Raw genomic sequence first — 19,774 nt, 5'->3', positions numbered from 1 at the left:
TTTTTCAAAGAGATGGATTAGGAGTGCTAAATGAATCCTAAAGAGGTACCACATGACAATAGCAGAAGTTTGCCATGTTACACCATTTTCTCCATTTATATAACATTACAGACATAATTTACTTTTTTGCTCATTTTTAATGAGGTTCAGTTAGTTACAACTTATCCAGAGCAAAACATAGGCCTAATTAAAAGTTATTTTCACTTTCTGCAAAGCTGAAGATAAGAATTTAATATAATTGGTATTTTGCTCCCAGGTTTTGGAATTAACAACATGCTTAAAAATTCTATTGTTTTGGTAAAAACTCAGGGTGAAACGATTCATTGATATATTGATGAATTGATACTTTTGCTGAAATGATACACGTATCGATACAAGAGACAGATACACGTATCGATACAAGAGACAGAGAATTGATACAAAACGATACCTACTGTATACATGTTATTTTAGTCTTCAGCAGTCATGAATAATTATTATTAGTTTCCTTGTTATTCTGTAAAATTATAATCCATCTGAAACAGCATTTGCAGCCACAGGCACTCATGTTTATTAGTAAAAACGAAAAAGATTATTGAGAATACCCACTCGCCATCTACAAGTTAACACAAAGTGACATTGTTTGTAATCTTCTCCCACACACACACACGCACACAGACACAGACACACATTTCATGCTAATTATCTTAACCCAGAAGTATGTTCAGCATATACTATACATTCCAAACTTGTTCCACATGTTTAATGATATACTTTACTCATCATTTAATAACCACTTTCACGCGAAGTTTCTCATTAGAATTATATCTTGACTCCTTTGGTCAATTTGATAACTATGCTATTGGTGTGTTGCCCATAGAATTATGTTATATGGAATTCTCAGTTGTTGTTATTGCTTGTTCCGCTCCAGGTTAAACAATAACCACAAATCAGAAATCAATGTAGCTTATTCTCTGCGTGACAAACAGGAAGTATTGGCAAAGCAACAGAGAGACTTTGTGGGAAAGTCATTAGATATGTCAAGTACTTAAGTGGAGATGCTATCAGGGTGTGGCATTGCACAAGTCATGCAAAATTTATACGAATTTGCTCGCTTGGAGAACAATGAAACACGAAAACTCCCACAAATTCGTTTAAAGTCCCACGTATGAAAATGTGCTCAGCGAAGTGACAAGTTTTATTTAACTGTTCTTGTCGAGATGTCTGTTTTTCAGGTAGCAGTTGTTCCACATCTGGATACTCCAAGCGTGATATGAATAGTTGTGAAACTAAATTTAATTAGAACAATGTACCCAGGAATAAAAAGTATAGCATAGTTTGAACCATTGATGAAGAAAGTTTCACAAATGCCATGTTTAAAATACGGGCTACCTTGAAAACCCAAAATTTCCGGTATGGTTCATTACAATTTTGTTTGGCAAATACTTGCTGATGATAGTGATGATGACAATAATTTTTAAAGTTATGAAGGATATCAGATTATTGGAGCTGGGAAAGCATTAATTGAGACACCAGTGAGTGATTTTGAGACTGAAATGGTGTTACATACGAGTCAGATGTACATGATGGATGGACAAAAAATAGCATGACCGTTTCAGTGATATTTCAAAATTAAATGTACAAAGGGTAGAATACTAGCTTGATTAAAATAAAGACCTGATCCTAATTAAAATACAGACAATTTAAAAGTATAGTGCAATTTTCATTTTTTAATTAATGAAATTCGCCCTGCAGATCATTTGCTACAAAACTATATACATGTATCCATATCAGGGTTAAGATAAATTGAATAAAATAAGGGTTAAAAACTGCACTTAAGAAGTACAGATATTTATTTTAATATCTCTGTCTGCGCAAGCATTGATGGACTAAATACCCTTATACAGCATTACGGAACAGATGAGAATTTTTCGTAGTAGTCGTTAAACTACTTATTTAACAAAAGAAGTTTATGTTAGTGAAAAATCTTAAGTTGGAGCGGATGTATCCAAAAGATAATATCTTTGATCTCTGGAAAATTATACAAAACAGTCTCAAAGATGTTTCCCAACATGTTCAAGCTGACAAAGCTAGCGATGTATATGCCCCTTCAGAAAGAAGCACATAACAATACTGAGAAAAAGGAAAGGAGCAGAAAATGCTCAAAATTAATAGATTGATGCTTATACAACTAGAGGTGATATCTGTCAAAGATGTTGATTTCATTAGAGCTATAAGAAAGTGGAGCAGGAAGAAAGAGCGACATATTGAAGTTTAGATAATCATAAATATTGGCCTATGACCATTTCTTCCTCCTCTTTTTTTTCTTTGATAAAGATGAAGGTCTCCCTTAAGACAGTTCCTGTCATCATCTCTCCTTAAATTGTACATGGGAAACAAATTTGGAATTTCACTTTTTTTTGCAGAGATATTTAACCAGTGAATGAAGGTGCTAATGGAATAAATGAAATTAGCATAGAATGAGCGATGGGGCAGATTTCAAACTGCTCAAATTTATCACCTTGTGTAAGTTAAAAGAAAATTGTAGAATAGGACTGGGTGGCTTCATTAGTTTCCTTCTTCACTAACAAATACAAGTGCCTGTGGCTGCAGCAGTCTTTTGTATGTGCAGGAAATAAAATGTGATAGATTTTGTTGGTATTCAACCTTATTCCAAATGCCCAGATTTGTTCTAGATGAGGTTTTCTTTGCACAAGGAAATAGCATTATTTCTTCTCTTTTGAAGATAACATCATAATGTTTTCAAATCATTCAGGTTGTACAAAACAAAGGGAGCTAAATGGCCTAAAACGTTGGATAAAATTCAGTGTAACCAACTGGTAGTCTGTTTGAAAGTGTTGTTGATATCTTCTCATAAATGAGAATGGCATATAAATATATGATAACTTTATGTGTATTTGTAGTCTGCATACTGGAAATACAACCAAGAATGTCAACATACATGAAAGGGCACCAACTACTTTCCAAAGATGGAAAAACCATCAAGTTCATATTTGTATCGATATGTATCATATCACAGGCTACATATTGTGAATTGTATCAATACGCGGCACAGGTGTATCGTTTCACCCCTAGTAAAAACCACCAGAAAAAATCACTTGTTTGAATTTTAGTCATCAAGATGTTCATGAGCTTATTAAAAACATGTAAAACAGCTTTATGACCAAGACTATATAGGGTGGATTCAGTTATTTGGCTTTATTTGAGTGAGTGTTCTCAAGTTTATCAAGTACTGTTATTTCAGTGTGCATGGAACATCCAAAACTTGTTCCAGTTGCATAATTTATATTGATCAAAAGCGCCATGTTGTTTCTGCAGGAGCAATTTGCTGACAATCTAGACTGAAAGCTTAGAATTCAATTGTTTTGCTTAATTTGAATGCATTTAACAATTTTTCATAATATACACAAATACACTGCTTATTTAGAGTTGACCCTTTCCAAAAAGCACAGTGGTTGATTTCAGAAAGATTTATTTTGTTCTTAATCTTTGATGCCACATGCTATTGAATACAAGTAAATTCATAAGTGGTTAACAGGTCTCTAGAAAAAATGAGAAAAAGGATTTACCCCACTCCTTTGAAAATTTGTTGATAATGGGATTCAAAATCAAAAACTACAGCATAAGGTCTAGCTGGTCCCAAATGGTGCTGCTTCGATATCCAATATGGCTGCCACAGCAGCCCTCTTGAAAATCTTGTTCATGCTACTCATTCTGATTGGATGGACATTTCAACATTGGGTTTTCACGTGAAGACTTCTTATGGTGTTTAGTTGGTACAAAATGAAAATGGTGCTGATATGACATCCAGTAAGTCCACCAGGGCAGCCATCATGAGAATTGTGGCATTTGCTCCTTGTCCTTAATGGAAAGTCACGTTGACTTATGGTGTCTAGTTTGTCCTAATGAAAATGGTACTGATCTTGTATCCATGATGGTTGCCACAGTGTGAGTTTGAAAATCTTGTTCACGATTATGAGAAATGGTTTTAATACAGCAATCAGTAAGAAGAAATTGTCCTATCATGAATTCCTGAATGTTGTTTGATCATGAGGATGTTCAGTTGTGAAGCTGATTTTTGTTAAGTATGACATTTCATCTTTTAAAATCAAGCATATCTGACATGCATCTTGAAGATTAAGTATGACCTGAATTTATTTATTTAGTTATTTATTTTTCCTGTTCTTTATATGTCTGCCTGTATAATAGGTCAATGTTTCCTCTCTTTCAGTCACAGAGTCTTTTAAAGATTACATCAAAGTAGAGTCTCTTGATGGGGACAATAAATATGATGCTGGAAGTTATTCATTGCAGGTAAAAGATATTAACATACTGTAACATGTGGCAGAGAGGTGTAAAAACAGCTCTTTACATTTTACATCTCATCAGTTTTGTATCAAATGAATGCTCAAAAATAATGATTGCATTGATGACTTTGGTAAGCCTTTCATCACATGAACATGCTAATATGGAGAAGGCGGTAACTTTTTTATATGCTCACACACTCCTGTGAATGTGTAATGCAACATCGTGTATTCTTTTATATAGAGTTTGGAATACACTGGACTCTGCAGTCCTAAATCAAGCCACATTAAAGTCTGGCAGTCCTCAAGTTTTTTGTGTGCGCAGTTCTTTATCTTTCCATTTTTCAGACTTCACTTTTAATCAGCAATGTAGTCATTATTGTGCTGACATGCTGTTAAACCCTACACATACATACTGTTTGGGACCTTGTTTATAGTGTTCTGGTAAAGAAGATCGTAGAAATGGAATGCTGCCTAGGACATGTATTTGTGTACCTGTGAAGAAGCTGGTTGAAATGGAATATATAACATAACAAAATGGCAGAGAGCAAAAGTCACTATACATGTCTTTTAATATGTCCAATGTTGGAATCTTTGTAATGCCTTGTAATTTTTTATCTAACATACCTTTTCGGTATATAAAAGAACTAAATATTTTAGGGACAGAATGTTGCTGAACCATATCAACAGCTCAGGGATTCTGTCCTTCACTAGATGCAGTCTCAAGTGAACAAGGCTCCTAAACCTTTGCAAAACTTTAAACCAAGAGTATCTGGGGGGACATCTTATCCCGAGATATAATTGGACTGGTTAGTAAATGTGTAAAGTGATCCTAGAATCAGAGGTTAGGTTTATTGGTATGGAGCTTTTTAACTCGTGGAGGATTGAAGGAATAAATTTGGAAATGATGTATCTTTACGTTATAGTCTAGTTTAATCATGTTGGGATTTATCTTAATATTAATTTGTAAAGCTCCATTATTTTAGAAGTCTGTAAAGAGATGCATTCTTAATATTCAGGGGATTCAAGGTTGTGAAAGTATGACCTGGCAAATTGAATGTGGAATAGGATGTTACAAAGCAGAACCAACTTAAAATTGTAACTATTGTCACAATTATTAAAACATCCACACACACACGATATTTTACTTGAATGAATCTATCAGTCCTGTTTTTCTTTAATAAAGATCTGTAATTTATTTTCAGGAAGCAGAGAAAGGGGTGATATTTTTGAGTTTCCCGCCTGTATTGCATTTACATCTTTTGCGCTTCATGTATGACCCAGCAGCTGATGCCAATGTGAAAGTGAATGACAGGTGAGAGGAGCTTCAAGAGAGATCAAGGGAATCACTGTATCTTAAAACATACGAGTCCATTCTGGTTGAACATAGTTACATTTTGATTTGAAGGTTGTGTCAGTATGGGGGAGCCGCAGTAGTTAAGTTGATAGAGTATCTGACATGTAATCCAAGGGTTGTGGGTTCAGTACCTGCTATGTTATGATCTTGACAATTACATCCAAATGTAATCATCAAAGTGAAGCCCAACACTCAATTACAACATTCTTGAGCCCATTTCCTGTAAAGGTCAGCTTTTTACAGATAATGATATAATATTAACCTTAGTGATACGTGTATTTTAGCCAACATTTCTTTCTGTACCAAAAACATGACATTGGGAAACAGTTATTGGTACAGATGAATGAATTACTTAAATTACCGTATGATTTAAATATTGGTTCTGTACACATATTAAAATGTTGTCACATGTGAAGGGAACATTTTACTTTTTTGTACCAATATGCTGGCCGCTGGTCACGATAGAGGTGTGGCCATTCTTGAGGGGTACTTTTGAGCACTAACTTTTCAGGGCCAGGAGATTCTGGCTGTAAAAAGCAGGTGGCTGCTGGACAGGGGAGCCTTTAAGAGAGGAACCACTGTATCCCTGATGTATACTAATATGTTGCAATTAAAGGTTTGGTAAAATGTAATGACACAAAAATATTGTGATATATGGTAAGACATAAGACATGTGATCTTCTTTATGTCCCTGTTATGTTTAATATTTATGTGATATGTAATAAACATTATCAATAGAGTAATTTGCTAACGATTATTGCATTACATCTTTTGACAGTTTCTAGACCCACATCTGTAAATGGATTTCATTAAATCATTTTCACTATCAACTAATATAGCAGACTGTATGATGGTGTGCTAATGGTTTTATCTATTGACCAAAGTACAGCTTAAAGGCCTAATGAACATTTGCATCAGTATTAGAATTGCTTAGTTATAAAAATACTGAAAGATACATTTTCTTAAATTTGCGCACATTTTAATAAGTTTTTATGTCTCTTTTGTTTCAGATTTGAATTTCCTGAGAGGTTGAACCTTGATCAGTTTCTTAGTAAGAAGGAAAAGACTCCAGCGGTATATATTCTCCATGCTGTGTTAGTTCACAGCGGTGATAACCACGGAGGACATTATGTTGTATATATCAATCCAAAGGGCGATGGAAAGGTAATAACCAAGTCATTTGATTCTTTTTGAATAAATTATTAGATTTGTTTCTATTTTATTTACAAGTCATTGTTTATAAATTGATTGGTTGGCCTTTCAGTGTAATCACTGGTCAGTATTTATTTTATAAGATATCAACAAAAACAAATTTGGAAACAGCCCTCACAACACATCAATAATGGCATTCTATAGCATGTACTAGCAAATATTTGTGCAACATATGCTGTCTTATTAGAGTTCTTTGCACTCTCAGTTAATTTTTAAAAAATAGGAAAATACTCCAACCACAATAGGACCTGCAAAAGGAACTAATCCAGTGCCATCATTTGAGATGATAAGTGCATGTTATAAAGGTTGTTGGACTTGTTTTTCCAGTAAGCATACATAAAAAAGAAAACTTATCTTTCCTCAGCTTCCTCAATATTTTCTAAATTAAACCTGAGAAATTCTTTAACTTTTACTCTCATAATCATCAAATATCCCTATGAAGACCACCACTGTTTGCTATTTTTCTTGAATGAAACATGTTTGGAAAAAGAAAGTTTGATTTGCAACCTAGGCTTGTTCAGATTTATACAAACAGAAGTAAACTCTTTTCTGATTGGTTTAAAATGGTCAGATTCTTAGAAAAACCTGTCTGTAACCAGTCAGGGACATTGTTACAATCACTCATTCAGCTTGATTGTTGGCATGGTCAGCCATTGAATGCTGTAAATAAACCACAAGTATAGGTGGGATTTGGCTATTGAAGGCATAAACTGATCATGAGTATAGGCGTGATCGGGACCGAATGAGTTAAGTGGCCCATATTTTTCATGCATAACACCTGCATGATCAAACTGTTGCTTTAGTATTTTTTTTAGAAATTATTACCAACAAATAGAAACACATTGAAGACGAAAATGATAATAAGCATTTTAAAATGTTTAAAAAATTCATCACAAATACAAAAAGGAAAATTCAGATTCTTTGGAAAAAAGGTAGGAAAAGTAACAATTATAATATGTCATGTCATGTTGATTTAGTATATCTCATGGTGTGAGAGGTGATTGCTGTTGCCACGTGTAATTAAATAAAAAGAACCCTAAAACAAGGTCAGGTTGAGAGATTTAGCAAGGAGTCATTGAGCACCATATTCCTGATACTTTATTGGAGGTAATTACAGGTTATGTGTACTTTACAAACATTTTGGTTGAGTAAAATGTTTTTCATTGCTCTGTCAGTCTTAGATCACATTTCAGAACTTTTGAAATGTATGTTTTCCAAGTTTACAGTTGCAATGCATGATATTTCATTATACCTTACTGAAAATTGTTCAAATTTGTGGAAGAATATTGATTGCTATACTGAGGTCTTGTTAGGATTGGTAGGTCTGCCAAAGGGCTCACTGTGACCTGGTTGGACCTATATTAGTGGTGCAACCGTCACCCTTCCTAGGTTGTTCAGCAGCATAACAAGATATGTCGCTCTACTTGGCAGGATATGCAAGAGTGATAACTTTTTCTCCATCTGTGTCTACTCATAAACCATGTTAATCCTAGCTAATATCACACATAACTCGAAGCATCAGGATAATGGAAACAGGGCCAACTATGGGATAATAGGATGTAGCTGGCTCCTCTAACCTATTCTTCGGACATTTTATGATAGGGTAATGTATTTGAAGGAGAAGCAAAGTTTTGGAATAATATGTTTTTTCAATAATATTTGCACAATATTATTGAAAAATCATAATACAAGTAAATCCTTGAAAGCCCTCCTCTTTGCTATGATCTGGAAGAGCAGGCAAATTTCTGCTCCTGTAGTGAGTGAGATTTGATAGGATTAAGATGCCAGTCCATCTATTCAAGGTGGGACCACTCTTGACTGATTTCTACCTTGGCAAGCAGATGGCTTTCTAACATTTCTGTTGCTAAAACAAGCCAAAGACCAGACTATTGTCTTTTGAGTTTGTTAGGGAAGGATTTGAAAGGTAGCAGATGTGTTCCTAATGTATTATGATTGGATAAGTATTATCAAACAAATATATTTTATTCTAAATATTATTATCTCATAAAACTGTTAATATATTCTATTTACTTTGCCTCATGTTATTCATAGCAGTTAAAAGGCTATAGTGGAATATTCAAGATTTCTTTAGTCGAGATTTAAATTCTCATGCTTGTTATCTGTTGAAGGAATATGAAACTTTTTCTGTTTGCTGTACAGTGGTGCAAGTTTGATGATGATGTGGTGTCCCGATGTTCCCGGCAAGAGGCAATAGACCACAACTTTGGTGGTCATGATGAGGACATATCGGTCAAGCACTGTACAAATGCCTATATGTTGGTCTATATCAGGGAGAGCTGTATGGGTAAATTCCATTTTCCGTTTTTCATTTCTGTCACAGCAGTAGCTGAAATATCTTCCAGTTTTATGATTGATAAAAAAGTTCTCACATCATGGTTGATGTAAGAGGAATATATATTATTGGAAAATTCCTAATATTTTGTAAGTAAATATTGAGTAAATAAATATTGATGTATCTTTTTTTGGTCTTCCATTTTTCCATTCTCATTGGGGATTGGAGCTATGGATGAGGGTGTTAATCCTTACATATTCAAACATTTTTTTTATACCAAACTATGACAACAGTTGTAGCAGAAAGATTTGTTGATGGTAGTACAAGGTCTAAATATGTCAGGGGCTGGGGTTTAACAATGAATAAATCTAAACAGCATAGTGATTATGCGGTGACCTTTCATTGCTGTACATAACTTTGGCCCCAGTGTGAAACTGCCTTGTGATTAAGTATTACAATTCCAGGTAAACTCCTGTGCAAGCAGTAATTGCTATAAATATCCATAGATAATTGGCACCAGTGGAGAACATGGCAAGTCATTACATACTGCAAATCTTAGGAGCTAAACTTTACCTTGATTGTTGATAAAATCATACAAGGCTGAATGTTGACTGTTTCTTACATTCCCTATAATGTTACCTCTTTCTTTCCATCCATATATCTATATATTTTCACGGGGCCTGTGCAGACTGTGTGCATGTAGTGCACTTACCCAGGGAGCCATTTTCAGAGGGGCTTCAAATGGGAGAAGATAATTGGCAAAAAAATCAGACAAGGAAACTAAAATGAAAGAAAACCTTATTTTTTTCATAGTATGAAAATCTATTTATTTGGCAATAATGTGCATCAGTTTCTTATATGCATTCTCATCAGCATATATTTTAATGAAGGTGGGAACCAAATGTCTTTTTCACACAGGATGCTATATTGTTTCATGACTGCCCTGGTATTTTTGGTTAAGTTTTACATTTAGGTCACTTTGCAGGCACTGTGATAAGGGATTAATGTAACATGACCTTAGATCACTTTTGTTGGTTATTGCATGTTTTACAATGAACCCTATATTATTATGAAACTATTAAAAATTGTTTTTGTTTGTTTGGTATTGAGTCAATTTTGAGACCTTTTAGCTGATTCCTATCATGTACAGTCAGATTGATAGTGTTTTAAGTTATCATTTAATGAATGGATTTGTTTAATTTCACAGCGGATGTTTTACAACCTGTTGCTGAGGCAGATATAGCACAGACTCTAAAAGAGAGATTAGCAGAAGAAAGGTAGAAACTCTTTTTATAGACTTAATTCTCAGCATGTTTTAGATTTGTCTATTTTTTAACTCACCTCTGTTGTATTATCGACAGCATGTGCATCTGCACAAATAAAAGCATACTATATATGTATATCCACACTGCATTTTAACCATTCTATCCTCCAAGGCCCTAGGCAAGAGTTTAAAGTTGGTTTCACAGAACTTACCGTCAGGAGAGGGCACTAAGGGGATTTACTGTGTTGGACAAGTTTGATATAGATTTTCCTCCTAAACTGCTGGGACACTTGCCATGAAATTTTACACACTCAGAAAGTCATTTCAACATGTGGGTTTTCACCAGAAGACTTCTTTTGATGTGTTGTTGGTTGTAAATGAAAATGGTTCTGCTTGGACATCCAATATGATCACTATAGTGGCCATCTTGAAAATCTTATTGCTACTCCTCCTGAATAGATAGATGGTCATATCAAGGTTGGGTTTTCAAAGAGAAACTTTCCATGATGTCTAGTTGCTCCTAAACGAAAATGGTGCCAAGTTGACATCCCATATGGCCAACACAGCAGCTAATTTAACAATCTTGTTATCACTGAAGAATATCAAAGATGGTTTCCTTTTAAAGGAAGAATTGGTCTTATCTTGAATATCTGAACATTTTTTCGGTCAGTTGAACATCAGTCCTATTGACAGACTCTTATTTGTTTAGTTTTTGAAGTGGTTGAGTTTGGTTGCCAAATTCTCATAATGACTAAAGTTGTTGGTCCCTTGAAGACGTATTCATTTTCTTTTGAATACATTCCCCAATCACATTAACATTAGGGATATGTCTGCTGCCTCACGCATCCAGCTGTCTAAAAGATGAACATTCATCTTCTATATCTATGTCGTATAGAAAAAGGGCATTAATACTTGCCCATTACCTCCTTTTGCCTCCACTAGGTGTTGCCAGTTTTTAAGCTTTGCTTCCATCTTATTAGACTAGTCCTGTCAATCCAAGTTTGTTTTAAAGTTGAAACATCCATGTAGGATTTTGAATTTATTTGGATTAATATTAATTCCTAAACAGGTGGTACATATACAGACCTGCCAACCCTGATGAGTCTGTCACAGTAAGGCAGTTGAATTTTTCCTTAAGTTTAACCAGTTTTCAGTAAGGTGTAAACAGATATCATAAACTGCTATTTTGTAAACCTGGGAAACGTAATTAAAAGATCAGTATTCGAAACATGCGGTGACAATAAACATTGTTTCTGAAAAGTTTGTAAAGTACGTGTAGTCTTTATTTACCATTAGTACAGTTGCACAAACTCTAGTTCCAAACCCTATGCAGCTCAATGGCATGTTCCTATCTCTCAACTTTATGTAATTCTTAGAAATTCTTTTTCCATTTCACATGACAACAGCAATCATATCTCCCACCACGAGTCATGCTCAAATTGGCTCATGATGTCCAATAAACATAATTGTGTCTCTTCCAGCTATTATTCACAAAAATCTGAATATTCCTTTTTATTCTCCTGTGTTGCTTATTAACACTTTTCAAGAGGCTTATTTTCCCTTTTGTCTTAAACACTTATTGATCACTGTACACCATTTTAAAAAAATCATGTAATCAACAGTTTGATCATGCAGATGCTCCGCATGAACAAATAGGTGCAGTTTAAAGTATCTGAGATGCTGCTGTAAAGTTAGTCTGGTTCCCTGACTAATTTCACTAATTCTAATATGAAACCCGGATCCAAAAACACAGATGAACAAAGTTTCTGATTTTTCGGCAACTAACATTTTTCTGTAGTTTTTGCTTTTATGCCATAAGTCCATATTTTAAGGGTAATTTTCGTAAGACTTAAGGCAAAATCATTAAGGTTGGCAGGTCTGTGTATATGTTTTGAATTTTGCAAATATCTTTTAAAAATTTTCACTTTCTCTGACTTCTTTCTTCTAGCAGGTCTTAGTCTTTGCTGCTTGTATTTGTTTAGCAAATATGCCTCTATAGACCATATTCTCTTAATTATTCCTGTTGATTTGCCTGACAGGCGCATGGAGGCCCAGAAGAGACGTGAGAGGAGTGAAGCTCATCTATATATGAATGTTCAGATTTTGACTGAGGATCACTTCTATGGTCATCAGGGAACAGATTTAATTGACCTCGAAAAGGTCAATTTTAGGTATGAGGAATAAGTTGCTGTCATATCATAGTTACATACTGATCTTAAGGTAGCTTAAATGCCTCTGCTTCACAAGTCTTGGCATTATTACTAACTTGTATTCCAATGTATCATATCTTAAAGTCAGCAGGAATGTATCATATCTTAAAGTCAGCAGGAATGTATTATATCTTAAAGGCAGCAGGCAAGAAATAACAGCTTAGATGACTCAGTATTAACTTGATTTTAAGTATTATATAGTTAGCTTGCTGCACCAAGATTTAAATCTTATTTGAGTTTAGTATTAAGTATAAATGGGATGTCAGTTGTATGAAATTATATAATTATCCCCATGCTTTTCATAAAAGTGTTGAGGATATTGTGATGCCCTTTCTCTCAATCTTTTTTCATATTTCCTCTGAAACCTTTGGATAGAATTTTATGAAATGTTGTCATTACGTTACCCTTTGGGGTGTTATTCATGGTTTCCACCCCTAGGATATCTGGGGGTGGATCAAAGATCAAATTAGCAAAAATTGCAGTGACAATCTCATTCTCAGAAATTGACCTTATGAATGAAATCATTGTTAAAAGACTTCATATTTTGTGACAGATTTTGCATTATAACTCCTTGGTCTCTGTCATGAGGAGGACAATGGTTTGGAATCTGCAATAAAAGCATGGAGATTTTTTATGATGACCCACTATAGTTGATGTAGTTTAGATTATAGAACTTTCTTCTTTTACATCATTTTTTAAGTCATAAATCTTGTTTTCAGTACAGAGGGAACAGCCAATATGGGAATACTTAGCTCTAACAATATTAACCAATGTTTACACTGTACAAGAATTAATGCAGTGGCCAAGGCCAGCACAATAAGCCGTGTATAATTTTGAATGGTTATCTTAGGGTACCAGTGATGGACATTTTTACTTTATGCTATTTCATCTAATGTAGAACACCCGTATGGTGTTCATCAGAGGTTTTTATGAACAATTACAGCTATAAAAAATACAAAAATCTTACATAAATTCTTGAAAAATTGTTCTCAAGTTCATTGAAAAATAACTTAAATGAAAGACTTAACTGGCTTTCAAGAGGCTGCAAACTAAAACTTGAAGAAATCAACTGTTTTGCTGGTTAAAGAACAGCCATCAGACTGTAATTTGTAATTAAGGAAACTTTAATGTCACTCTGTCTTTTGGGTTTGATTTGTAAAATTTATTGCCCAAAGTATGTTTTATGCATGCATGCAAGAAACAGCAATGTGTTATGAAAAAAATTAATTCACATTCTGTTTCTTAATTTCAAGAAATAGTGTTATTTTGTTTTATTTTTTCTTTTTGTTCAGGAATTTCAAAGTAAAGAAGACCATGATCTTATTAGATTTTCTGGATGTGTTAGCTGAGAACTTGGTAAGTTGTTATTATAATTTAAAACTTTATCCACATTTAAACATGAAATTTTAGTATGCACATGAAAGTTTACGTGCTATAATTAGTATTCAGAAGCTTTCTTTGTGCTTCCCAGTTTGGTTTATCATATTGCCTCTGTAACCTGCATCATATTCATGTTATTCACAGATTAAGATTTTTAAATTCCTCAATGACCTTGGCATCCAGCATTTGGTTTGTCCATTATGTGCGGGTTATGTGCATGTTATTGTATCTTCAGCTTTGTTTGAAGTTTTTCTAAGAATTGTTGCTCAGAGACCCACTACTTCATTCAGTTCATATTTGGAATATATGATATCATGTACTCCCCTTCTTTTGGTACCACTCCTGGTCCTGGTACTTTTCCCATTTGGGGGCCATGGGGTGAAGAATTATTATGGAAACACATTTAAGTTAAATTTATTTGAGTACTTTTATTCTATAACCCCTTGCCCAGTTAAATATCACTTACTCCCTTTCTCTTAGGATCATTCCTGCTTCAGTGTTCTGCCCCAAGTGGGGACATGTGGTCAGAAGTTACAATGGGGACACATTTTGGCGAAAATAAAATTTATTTCCATTTCCTAATCCTGTTCATAGATTGGGCATTGAAGTCAATATTTAGGACATATCTTGTTAATAGTTTGGCATTTTACCCAATCCACAACAAATTATGACTATTATCCCAAGTCTGCTTTCTCCCTTTACCCTGTTATCATTGGGTTACATCCCTGGATGTGGCCATTTCGTCAAGATGTAGGATACTTCCCTTTGTCCTTATACCATTGTTGCTCTCAGTTATGTCCCTGGGTGGGTCCATGGTGTCAGAAGTAGGACATACTATTATTATTATTATTATTATTATTATTATTATAAAAGTTATTTTTTTTAATCTTCCAACTAACCTGTGAAATCCAAGGAGTGAAAAGGATAATATGAAATTTATAATCATTTGATAGGTGCATATCAGGTCTAGCTGTATACTTTCCAAGCCAAATTATACACCACAATAGTAAACTGCAAGGAAGGGAATTAAAAGTTCTTTTATCAGTACCTGTGATATATGTCTTTTTTAAATGGCCAGAATTACCAATGAGGAAAATCAGGGAAATTTTTTTTCTTTAAAAATTAAACTCTATGAAAGGGATAAAGCTATTGAGTGTAACTGTTCTCAACTGTCATATTGTACCACTCTTGCTCTTGGATTATGTCATTTAATGAGGCCTTTGAGTTAAAAAGTATGATACTTTTTTGGTTACAGTTTTTGCATCCAGTTTACATCCTATTTGGAAAATATACCAATATTTCCAGTACTTCCTTTGGCATTCATGCCCTTGGGTCAAGCCGCTGAGTGGGCCTATGGGGTTAGAACCTTTGATACATCATTTCAGGGCATATCATTTGTTGCTTTAAACACTGTTCTTGTTATCTACTTATTTTAATCTTAAACTAATTGAGAAATCTGTGAAATCTGATTTGTGTAATTGGTATTTAACTCACAAAAAATATGTCAATACATCAAAAGCAGAGACTTGCCTATGTTAAGCTAAAACAAGAAAGGGATTAAAATGTGGTTTCAGTTTTACAAATTTTCATTTATATTCAAAATAACAGCATACAAAGTATGAAAAGAGACTAACCAAAATATGAATATTTGATGAAATCTGGTAGCCATCTATGAAAGTGTCTACTTTGCCTACCACTGATGGAAACATAGGCTAAAAATCATTATTTTATTTTATAAGATTGTTTATATCTAGTCTCTTTTTTACTTTATTCTGTATATAATACACTAGAGCAATGGTTCCCAACCTGTTTGCTGTGGACTCCTGGGAGACAGCAGGGTTATTCTTTGAGGGCCAAAGGGTTATTACAAGGGTTATAATTTTTAAATTAACTGAATCTAAAAGTACAACTATTAGCATGTGTGGATCTGCAAATTTTTTAGAAGTTACAAGGGATCTTTATGCTCTAAAAGGTTGGGAACCACTGCACTAGAGCTGTGTATTGCCACTTGTGTACAGTTGTGTTTTTCCTTTTCTTTTTGACAGAGATACCCACGTGAGCAGATTCGGCCGTGGCCATTCCAAGTGCGACAAAACCAAACCTTCCGGCCAACTATGCTAGATCTTGATACAGATCTCAACAAGACAGTAAGCAGACACAGATGTATTGATTTACAAAGCCATGTTGCTTTGGCAGTGACATGTATTTTTAGCTTGGCTGGCCATAAGGTTCTGCATCCAATGTTCGTTGACCATCATATCATCTTTAGTAACATTTGCTGTTTTAAATTTCTGAATAATCACTAGACCAGTTTTAACCAATATTTGGCAGAGAGCATCCTGACATGAAGGGTACAGATGATGCAAAGCCATAATAAGATTTTCAGTGCCCATTGCTAAAAACAATTTTGTTTTGAAAAACTGCGCAACAGAATGTGACTAAATTTGACAGCATTTGACATGAAGAACTTCCAGCAGCAGCCATAAAAATAGAGAACCATTAAACAACTAAAAAACAGCTTGATTGAGTTGACCAAATATGACAGAAACAGGGTTCTTACAGTTTCTTGAAAATCCTGAAAGAGCTTGAATTTTAAGATGGCAATGTCAAGGCCATCAAAGTACTTCTTCAAAATTGATGTTGGAAATAATAGCTTTGTTGGTCATGGATCAGAAGAGCTTATGGGTTGTCCTGTTGTATATCATCCATTAGCACACGTTAGTCTTCACTACTACTCCTAAACTACTTGAAAGATTGTTGTGATAATTGACACAGACATTCATTTCAAGGTCTAGTTCGTCCTAAATGAAAAAGGTGCTGTTCGAACAGCGAGTATGGCCACCATAGCAGCCATATAGCTTCTTCTGAAGTCATAGCAACATGGGTTTTCACCAGAAGACTTTTTATAATGTCTGATTGTCCTAAAATGGTTCTCTTTGGGCAACCAATGTGGCCACCACATTGGCCATCTTTAAAATCTTGTTATCAAAACTCCTGAATAGATGATAATATCAGTATGGGGTTTTCCCTAAAAGACTTTTTGTGATGTGTAGTTGGTCCTAAAAGAAAATGTTGCTGATCATAAATCCAGTATGGCTATCATCTTGAAAATCTTGTTACCACTTATCCACCTGAATGAATTGTCAAATCACCATGGGGTTTTCACTGAAGTGGCCATCTTGAAAATCTTGTCGCTGCTTCTCGTAGATGTAAAATCATATCAACATTGGGTATCCACCAAAAATCTTCTTATAATGTCTAGTTTGTACTAAGTGAAAATGGTGCCTATCTGACATCAGTATGGCCATGATGGCAGCTGCCTTGAAAATCTCGTTATTGCTACTGATCTGAAAAGAATGCAAAGTCAAATTGACATGAGGATTTCACCAGTAGAGTAATTATGATATCTAGTTGGCCCCAAATGAAAATAGTGACAATTTGACCCCAAATATGGCTACGACATTGACCATAACGATGGTCATATCACCAAAACTCTTCTAATGGTGTCATGTTTGTCCAAAATTAAAATGTTGCTTATCCTGCATCCAATAGAACTTTGACAGTGACTAATTTTACAATATTGTAGCTCAAGAATATCAGAGACTGTTTCAGCACTTGGCAGTTAAAAAGAAGAAATGACATTATCTTGAATTCGTGAAAATTCTTTAAAGACACTAGAGTGTCAGTCCCTTTGAGGGACTTTTGCTTATCAGCTTATTAGCTTTCCTTCGTATGATAGAGAAGAATGTTATTTATTATTTTATGTCTGTAATAGCCAGCACTTTTTATTGCAGTATGAATGCATGTTTATGGACTATGTATACGAACCACACAACTCAGTCTTTTTGTTTCATTAATACATTATTAATGAATTTCCCACACAATTCAATGTTAATATTTCTTCTGATTTTATGATTTGTTTCCTTCTTGGAATTACTGTCAGTATAGTGTACAGGTTTTGACAGTTATAAAAAATTGGGTGTATCCAAGCATGTGGTTGGCACACTTGATAATTTGACCAATATCAAATTTTACCTAATCAGTTCTGTCTGCACAGTACCTAATCAATGTGTTTATATCAAACATTGTTTTGTGTTCATATGCTATTGCATTTAATTTGTGATTTTCTCTTCTTTATTTGGCTTGTTTTGAATACATGTTGATTTCCCATGCCATGTGATCTACTTCACTCAAAGAGTGCACAACTCAGTACATTTCGAAACTGTCATTATTAGAAACATCAGGAAACAGCATTTCCTGCAAAAGATTAATTGATTTTATTTTTTCTGAGATATAATTTTAAGGTAGTAATGTGCAAAATATCTATTTGGTAATTTCTTTTTAGAATCTTTGTGGAAATAATAGATTGTTATCACATTTGTTGTAAGAACAGATTTGTTTGGTCAATGTGAGTATTGTCCTTACTGATCAGTAATTTGATTTATTAATTTCTGTTTTACCTGTATGGATCCATATACTGTTATTTTATTCTAAATTAGATCTTTATTTATTTTTTATTCCAGATCTGAGAACTTTTATTATGCTGCAAATAGATAATTTATTTTCTTAAATTACAGGTTCCTGTTTTCCATCATTGATGTAGTAAATTTTGCTCCATTTTAATTTAAACCTTGATAAACATAATTTCAGAATTTTCATAAGCTACTAGAATATTTGGGTCATTGTGAATGTTATCCTTGTTATTCTCAACTGAGTACTTGCATGATCTAGCACATCATTAATATAATTCACTTTCTATAATTTACTGGCTTGTCCAAGTCATTGTGTTATCCTCACTGACTTGGCACACTCAGTTCAATTTCACTTGATATCAGTTCAATTCGGGTAAGAGTGCATTTAAATATCATTAATGTGCATATCAGTCAGTTCGGTTCCAAAAAGTACTATGCTGTTGTTGAAGTGTAAAGTCAACCAAGTCTTGATGTGGATTTTGTTTGGATTACAATCAAGTCCTAGTTTTCTTCCATGGTAAACTTTATGGCAACTGAATCCAGTACAGTTTTCATTCATTCTATAAAAAAAAGTGGAATGAATTAATAATATGGTAATAATATTTCAAATGACGATGTGTGAAATTATCATATACAGACCTGATCATCAAAACAATGATAATATTCTGGACATTGTATTAGGATAAGAATTCATTTATGATTATGATCAGCAAATTTATTGTTGTCTGTCTTTTTGAAAGAATCATTTTTTGTTATGGTAAAAAAAACAACATGTTTTGAGCATTTACTTCTGATGTAGTATTCTGTAATATTATTAGGAGTGATCTTGGACATTAACATTTTGTATGCCATGTCATGGTAGGTAGGTTGGGGATGGGTAGGTAGGTTGTTTCACAATATTCAGGACAAATCTGGCTGTATAGTGCCAATTACAAATTCAGATTTCAAATTTGAAAATGATTAAAATTTAAAATGTGAAGGTAAAAGATTGTAAAATAAATACACCATTACTTTGAAACGGTGCTAAGATCATTGTAGTCTCAATGTATTTTTTGCATGATGATGCTTACATTTGCTACTGGAGACTAGTGAGAGTAGAGGCCAGCTATGTAATTGTTCATTACTCACTGGTTTTTTCTTTGTCCTCTGCAATTCTTGGCATACATGTTTTACAAATACAAATTTAAAAAAATCTTCTTTTGTTTGGTGCAGACTCGAGTGATCTTGAAAAGAAACAGCAATGATACGGCCACTATAGGACCAAATAATTGTGTGACTTCAG

General features: G+C 34.1%; 1 protein-coding gene across 3 annotated transcripts in view; it reads left to right on the top strand.

Annotated features, from left to right (window-relative positions):
- Positions 1-19,774, top strand: part of LOC149803766 (ubiquitin C-terminal hydrolase 7-like) — a 100,822-nt gene that overhangs the window by 35,883 nt on the left and 45,165 nt on the right. For all 3 annotated transcript variants that reach the window (XM_089953548.1, XM_089953547.1, XM_089953546.1), the window contains exons 13-20: positions 4,232-4,314; positions 5,510-5,619; positions 6,672-6,825; positions 9,034-9,178; positions 10,374-10,443; positions 12,470-12,601; positions 13,933-13,996; positions 16,066-16,167. In XM_089953548.1, coding sequence (XP_089809674.1) covers positions 4,232-4,314; positions 5,510-5,619; positions 6,672-6,825; positions 9,034-9,178; positions 10,374-10,443; positions 12,470-12,601; positions 13,933-13,996; positions 16,066-16,167 — 860 coding nt within the window. The remainder of the gene's footprint in view (positions 1-4,231; positions 4,315-5,509; positions 5,620-6,671; positions 6,826-9,033; positions 9,179-10,373; positions 10,444-12,469; positions 12,602-13,932; positions 13,997-16,065; positions 16,168-19,774) is intronic.

Source organism: Sinohyriopsis cumingii, chromosome 3 (assembly GCF_028554795.1).
Source record: "Sinohyriopsis cumingii isolate HCF-2022 chromosome 3, ASM2855479v2, whole genome shotgun sequence".
NCBI classification, from domain to species: Eukaryota; Metazoa; Mollusca; class Bivalvia; order Unionida; family Unionidae; genus Sinohyriopsis; species Sinohyriopsis cumingii.
The sequence above is the reverse complement of the archived record's forward strand: the minus strand, read 5'-3'. Positions and strand labels throughout refer to the sequence as shown.